This window comes from Oppia nitens, unplaced genomic scaffold (assembly GCF_028296485.1).
Source record: "Oppia nitens isolate AA-2021 unplaced genomic scaffold, nextdenovo-longstitch-racon4-pilon3 scaffold19_pilon_pilon_pilon, whole genome shotgun sequence".
Taxonomy (NCBI): domain Eukaryota; kingdom Metazoa; phylum Arthropoda; class Arachnida; order Sarcoptiformes; family Oppiidae; genus Oppia; species Oppia nitens.
In genome coordinates, this window is record NW_026533198.1 from 593,055 (window position 1) to 601,389 (window position 8,335).

General features: G+C 22.2%; 1 protein-coding gene across 1 annotated transcript; it reads left to right on the top strand.

Moving 5' to 3' along the window:
• Positions 1-755: 755 nt before the first annotated feature.
• On the top strand, positions 756-2,931 carry LOC128966137 (WD repeat-containing and planar cell polarity effector protein fritz homolog). The gene is made up of 3 exons (XM_054312952.1): positions 756-1,265; positions 1,909-2,309; positions 2,403-2,931. Exons 1-3 carry the CDS (start codon positions 756-758, stop codon positions 2,929-2,931), a joined length of 1,440 nt encoding a protein of 479 aa, XP_054168927.1.
• Positions 2,932-8,335: the final 5,404 nt, after the last annotated feature.

The window sequence follows — 8,335 nt, forward strand, 5'->3', positions numbered from 1 at the left end:
TATATTATTGTCAACATTTTTTTCATGTTGTTGTTGAACTCACAATTATTTAATACAATTTAATACAATAATAAATACTGAATTTTCAAATATATATATATATATTATTAAATAAGTTTAATACATAAAAATTTTTATCAAATCAATAAAAAACATATATATCTGTTATCATCAAAAAAAAAGTTTTTTGATTTATTGCTAACGCATTTCGTTTATTAATTTTGCGATATATTGAATATATATAAATATATATATAAATTGTGTTAATAAAAAAATTAATAATTTCTAAAATATGTGATATTACGATAAATATATATAAAAATTTATTTATATATAATAATAATATTATTGATAATATTAATAATAAAAATTTTATTTGTGTATATTTAATTAAATAATTATAAGTATATATAAAGTTAAAATTGTTATAATTAACAACAACAACAAAAATGTTATTAAAATTAAAAGTATTAAATATTTTGGACAACAATTATCTAAATATTAGTTGTAGTAAAAAAATTGATGAAAAGAAAAAACAAAAAATTTCTAATAAATTAAAACAATTACAACAATTGATGATCAATTGGCGTTTAATAACTATTGAATGGTTTGATAATAATAATTGTCTGGTAATTGTCTTCAGCAATGGCATCATTGGGACCATCTATTTTGATCAGCAATCCTATTGTATAATCAATATAGTAATCGATAAATATTTAACAAATAAATTATTATTATTAACTAGCGATAACCATATGGTTAATATAATTTTAAATGAAAATTATATGGTTATATCGTATACACAATCCAAGTTGACATTAGTAGCTATTAATAGATCATCGGTTGGCGGCGGCGGCGGCATCGGTAGCGGTAGCCGTGGCGGCAACGATAAGACCAAGAAGTCAAAGCAAAAGTCGAAGATGAAGATGAAGACCGCGACAGCGACAACAACAACAAAGTTTAGACTAACCAACAAAAACACTGAGATATCGACCATTGATCTCGAGTGTGGCGTTGGTGGTGGTAGTAGTAATGGTGGTGCCAACAGTCGGCGTGTCGACCGTAATCTAATAGTCAGCCAAAGTGGCCATCAGTTAATTGTTTGGTGGCAATCGGCCATCAATTGTGTTGGTCCATGGTCGGCACCCAGAGCCAATACCCGCCAATTGGCTAACGTACTCGTCTATAGTGTATCATTGGATACAACTACTACCCGTAAACTTAATTACATATCCTATGCTTATATTTCTGGTCATATATTTCAGGTATTTAATTATTTTTTGTTTAAATGAAAATTTTAACTAAATTTATAATTAATATATATATATATAACTTATATATCATAATACTGTTTATATGTTAAATATCATTCAAATATATATATAATACTTAATATTTTCTATATATTATTGACCACAAAGTATTAAATTATATTTAGATAAAGAGTTAAATTAAAATTATGATAAATAATTTATTTATTTATATAATTATGTGAACTTATTTAATTTTTATAATTGATCGAAAACAATTACACTAAATGATAATTTATTGTATTTTATGAAATAAATACAATATATTATCATATATTAATTTTCTATCGTATATTCAATAATATATAGAAAATATTAAGTATTGTATATATTTGAATGATATTTAACATATAAACAGTATTATTATGATATATAAGTTATAGTAAATAGTTATATTTTAATTGACATTTGATATATACTGTATTTATATATATTGTGATATTTTAATATATCAAATAATATACATAATATTATATATTAATATATATATATAGCCATATAAGTGACATATATGTAACTTATAATAGATATAAAAAAATTAATGTATTGTTTGTGTATTTTTTTATCTCTCTCTCTCTCTCTTTCTCTCTATAATTAGATATTGTTGTCGACAATGGATGAAAATCAAGTGATACTTCTACAGCAATCATCTCATAGCCAAACAGTTGTCAATTACAGTCTATACGAAATAAATGAATCGATTGAATGTCTTCAGCAAATCTATTCAATACGTATACCACTATTGAAATGTTGCCTAAAAGCTCAACTAACCCAAGCATTAGATAAGGTAGTGATGCTTTTGGATGACGAGTCGATAGCTGTTTTCAATATACAACACAATGCTCTCTATTCAATGCATTCATCCCAGAAATCATTTGATTATACATTGAATCCATTGGATGCCATATTTACAGTTACCGATCAATTAGGAAAAATATCTGTCTATGACTATGCCTTTAATACAATTGCCATCAATTATGATAATCAACATCATCATCAGCAAACAATTAATGATAATAATATCCATAGTTTAACTTATATTAAATATATCAATCATTCACTATTATCGATGGTATTTCTAGATGAAAATAGTTTACCAAATATACGATTAATTAGATTTCCAATACTAATGGATAGTAAAGGACTAACTAATTACTATCTAAAAGATTCAGATAAATCAGATGAAGCAATTGCCAGCTTACAGACAATACCCTGGAACCGATACAGTGATATTGCCTACTATTGCCTAAACTATATATTCAATTATCTAATCAAACAGCCGTTTAATGGTAAACGTGAAGCACAATTGGAGACAACATTGGCTACATTTTTATCGCCAATTGTATCAATTGATGATAACGTATTGAAACAATATAACTATGAAATACATTTGTTAGCCAAACGATATTTTTATCATTTAGTACGCAATGATAGCTTAGATAAGGCCTATCTGTTAGCTGTTGATTTAGATATTAAATATTTGTATCATTTATTATATAAAATTGCCGATAAACGTAATAATCAACGTATAGCTAGTGCGGCACTTAATAAAACCCATAGTTTTGATACTTTTAACAATGAATTTCATAAAGTGCAGACAGCTTTTATGCTACAAATTTGAATATATATATATAATATTTATATATTGAATAATATATATATATTTTTTTTTAAAAGTCAAAACTATTTATAATTTTTATTATCATATAATTTTTTTTGTGGTTCAATTGCAATATCATATTATAAGTTTAATATCATAATATAATAATAATAATAATTGTCATTATATTAATAAATATAAATATATATACAAAATAAATATATATACTGTGTTTGTAATTTTTTTCTATTGTTGGTATATTAATTTATTTTTTTCAATTTTTCAGGCTGTATATTTTATATACATATATATTATATTTAATTAATTATTAATATTTTATAAATCATATTTATATAGCTTAGATTATAATAAAATAGATATACTGTAATAGTAAATATATACAGTAAAAAAAAGTTTATGTAAATTATATTATAAATTTTTATATACATTAATACTCTATTATAATTGTAAGAATTTAGACAACAATTATTAAATTATATATAATTATATTATATATATATATATAATGTATTTTATTATTATTATTGATAAAATTAAGTCAAAAAAAAAATCATAATTAGAGTAAAGTATTATCAAACAAACAGTATAGTTATCCAATTGTTCAACAGGTTTACTACCCATACACTGTATAATACTCTATTGGATGCACTGTTAGCCCAGTGTTGCGCTACTGCACTGCACAACACATAATATGACTATACATATACAATACTACTGACACCTATTACTAATTGTAAATTTCTATATATGTCTGATATAAATACAGAGTACTGTATAATAAACACATAGCCCATTAAAGCATACGCACAGTTAGGTGTCGCTCATGTAGTCTCTCTCTCTCTCTCTCTCTCTCTCTAAGTTTATACTAGAGAGCGAAAAGTTTCGGACCCGTACCTGACCCGTACCTGATCTGATACCTAAAATCTCGGACTCGGACCTGACCTAACATAGGGTACAAATTTACCGGACCTGACCTGACCTGACTATGTCTGTCCGAAAATAATTTTATCAAAAAACAATTTTATTCATACTATACCCGCAACACATTTGTCTAAATTAACTTTAATTATTCGGTATTAACGATAACTGATTGTAGATCTAACTTAGATTCTAATAAAGTTAATATGTTATTATTTATTAGATCAAAACCATCATCTTTTGTAATATTTTATCTTTAATTTATACAAATATTTCATAAATAATAATTTAATAAATTTTGTGTTTGATTGTCATATTTTGTAATAATTGTCGTTTAAATAATGAATAAAAAATTTTCGGACCTGACCTGACCTGACCAAAAAATTTTGGTGTTCGGACCCGTACCTGACCTGACCTGAGCCCTAACTTTTACCTGACCTGACCTGACCTGAAAAATCAGGTCAGTTTTCATTCTCTAGTTTATACAGTGTAATAAAGACCACAAAACTATATATAAATTGATTGAATGCCTGTATAAGCTGTTGACTGTCCCTTTTGGTTCGCTTTTTCTGTACTATTACTGTGCAGTGCTGTTAAAGGGCTTAAAGTACAGTAGTATTACTTATAGTGAAAGAGAGAGAGAGAGAGTTTGAGGATTCAATTGATTCAATTAGTTATCGATATATTATTATTATATATAATAAATGAATAGTCAGTTATAATTATATTATATTAATAACAGTGATATTAAAAAAACGTTTGTATAATTTTTTTGTTGGTTATATATATTAAATAAATAAAACTTTTAGTTAGTATTTTTGTGTGTGTTATAACAAATTATTTAAAAAAAAATAATAATTGTGTATTTTATTTATTGTTATATTTTATTGTTGGTGTAATTTTTTCCACTAATATATCTACAATTTAATCATATTTTACTAAAATAAACAAACAAACAAAAAGGTATGTATAAATTTATCTAAATATTTTTATTTATAAATTAAAATTAATATATTATTTTTCCAAAAAAAAAATAAATAAACTTGGTTAAATTTTTAACTATATAAAAATCAGTTATGAATATGTAATATATAACTTAAAAATGTTTATTATACTGTATTTTTAAAAATTATTATATATTTTTAAAAAATTTTATTTATAATGATGATCTAAATAGTTTATAATTAAAAAATAAATCTAGATTTTTAAAAATTTTATATTTATTATTATTAATTTTTTATAGAAAATTATTAGAAAACAATTTTGTATAATTTTTATTGTTGTTGAAAATCATGTTTAAAACGAAAATTTAATAATTATGTAAAAATCGGTATTTATAATTTTTTTCAAAAAATTAAATAAAAAATAAAACACAACTATTTTTACTACTAAATAAAACAACAAAAACATATATAATTATACAAAACATTGTATATTAAAATTAATATTATCATATATCATAAACTAAATAGAAAAATCGTGTTCAAAAATATATTATTTATTTATTTCTATATTAATTACTAAGTAAATAATGTTATTGTTATTAAATTATATATATATAAATGTTTTACATTGTTTTTTTTGAAAAATAAATTATTTTTATGTGCTTATGTATAAACAGAGTAATATAAAACTATTTGATAATTTACTAACAATTATTATTTTATTACTTTGTTAACTGTTAATTATATATATATATATATAGTACAGTATATACCGTATATATATAACTTAAATATACAGTACATTGAGAATCGCATTAATCATATACTGTATAATATGTATTAGTTTACAACTAAATTCAACAGATTGTTGTAACAGTATATTATAGTATATAATTATATTCAATACATTTAATTATAAAGTCTAAACTTTTTCAAATATTTATGATCTATCAATATATATACATAATATATACCATATTTATATCTAATTTAATATATTAATACTAATAAATGTATTATTTTTTTCTCTAAATAAGTTTTATTAAAAAATAAATAAATAACAAAGTTTTTATATAATTCTACTAATACTATATATTTATATATATATTTATAGAATCGTTTAGTAATATAAACTTTATTTATAGAATTTATTTATTAAATTTATATATATATATATTATATATAGTATATTATTGAATATTAGATGGAAAAAATAGTTGATTACTTGTTGTAACCTTATATATATAATACAATATATACAGTATATATATATATATGTATATACAGTATATCACATGTAAATACATATGTGTGTTAAGTATCTAACTATTGATGGATTTTTATAGACGAATAATTTAATGGCACAAAAGTCTTATCTCATGTTTGAAAATTGACTTCATTTTTGCTTCAAATTATTGATTTTATTTGTCGTGATTTTCTCTCTCTCTCTCTCTCTCTCTCTCTCTCTCTCTCTCTCTCTCTCTCTCTCTCTCTCTCTCTCTCTCTCTCTCTCTCTCTCTCTCTCTCTCTCTCTCTCTATTATTCTCATCGCTCATATATTAAAGTCGTTTATTATTATTATTATTATGAATTTTTATCGTATATATTAAGTTGTGTTCAGAATTCCCTACAACTTTGACTCTCATTTACGACATCGACGACGACTACTACGACAACAACACCAACAACAACGGAATGTCATCTCTCTCTCTCTCTCTCTCTCTCTCTCTCTCTCTCTCTCTCTCTCTCTCTCTCTTATTTTTACCTCCAAAACCTATAGTCTACACACACACACACATTATAACTACTGGTTTCCCTTGACTTTTTGCTTCATAGAGATCAAGAGAGGCATTTGACTTAAAAATATAGGCATATATTTAATATATATACATAAATATATATATATATATATATATATCATCTAATATATTCTGTATGGTATATCATGATATACTAACCATATATTCTATATATATATATATACAGAATATATACATATACTTAAAATGTCAGCATCTCGTTGTCGTTGTTGTTGTCTCTCTCTCTCTCTCTCTCTCATAAACACTACATCCAAGAGCTTATGTACCACTATAGCGGTTGGTTGACTATACTGTATATATATATATATATAATAAGAGCAATACTACACAACTATTATTATTATTATTATTATCATTATTATCATTATATAGTTCTTCTTTATGTCGACGTCTTTACGTCTTTTCAGTCAATAGATTGCTTTCATTTTTATATATCCGAGACCTCATTAACTTCCAGAAAATACCAGTCCTTTTTTGGTGACATTATATATATGTGTGTTAGCATTCATTTTTCATCCTCTTTTTATATATATATCACATATACTCTGTATATATCATATAATATATATATATAGACTACACTCAACTTTATTATAACACAAAACATATATATATTATGCACTTATATAATAGTCTACTATTATTATTATCACCCATTGATATACCGGTATATATATACCCATCAAATTATTAGATATATATATTTTTTACATTGATTATTATTATTATTATTATTATTTAATAAATACCGCACTTATTTATTGTATGTGTCACCCATTGTTGAGGCCATTTGGCAATTAAATATGGTATATATATATATATATATAAAGTTTTTTTTAAATCTAAACTTTTTTTTTCATTGATAACTTCAATCAATATAATCAATACAGTAGATTAAGTTTACTACTATTGAAAATTTTTTAAAAAATAGTAATAATTTATCCAAAAAAATCAACAGGTTATGTATATATATATATATATATATATATATATATATATATATATATATATATTTTTTAAATTACTGTATAGTTATGTGAATATTGAGATAATATGTTTGTTTTATTTGTACAGTATATTGAATTTTTGATTTAATTTTTAACAATATTGAAATTTAAAAAAAACAAATTAATTAATATACATAAATCAAATTATTGAAATTATTTGATTATTTATTTATTTTAAAAAATATAATTTAACATAAAAATATATATAGATATACAATATATATTCAATATTTTTATTTATCAAAAATAACAATAATAATAATAATAATAATCAAACAAAATTGTTTAGTTTGTAAATCTTTATCTTTTATAAATATTTTTTTTAAATATAAAAAAAATTCTAATTTTTACTAAAAGCTTACATTTATGATTGCAATCTAAAAAAAATAAAATCTAAAAAATCTAAAATACTGTATTATATACCGTTTTTTTTAATAAAAAAAGTATTATTTATGGATTTAGCTAAATACATAGGGGGCACACAAAATAAATAAATAAAACTAAAAATACTTTTTTAAGTTAAAGTTTAAGATTAAAATAATATATAATTATCAACAAAAAAACTTATGTTTTATTTAAATGGATGATAAAATATGTGGTTTTATTAATAGTAATAATTACGATTAAAATAAAAAATTATGTCAATATTACACATATAGATATCTAATATGTGTAAATATATGTTTACTCATCTATGACTTATTAAATGTTTAAA

Bases quoted from the DNA above. Each gene is read 5' to 3' on its own strand.
- LOC128966137 (XM_054312952.1), top strand. From the start codon at position 756: ATGGTTAATATAATTTTAAATGAAAATTATATGGTTATATCGTATACA. The intron at 1,266-1,908 runs GTATTTAATTAT...CTCTATAATTAG, and splicing joins TTTCTGGTCATATATTTCAG to ATATTGTTGTCGACAATGGA. The intron at 2,310-2,402 runs GCAAACAATTAA...AGATGAAAATAG, and splicing joins GATAATCAACATCATCATCA to TTTACCAAATATACGATTAA.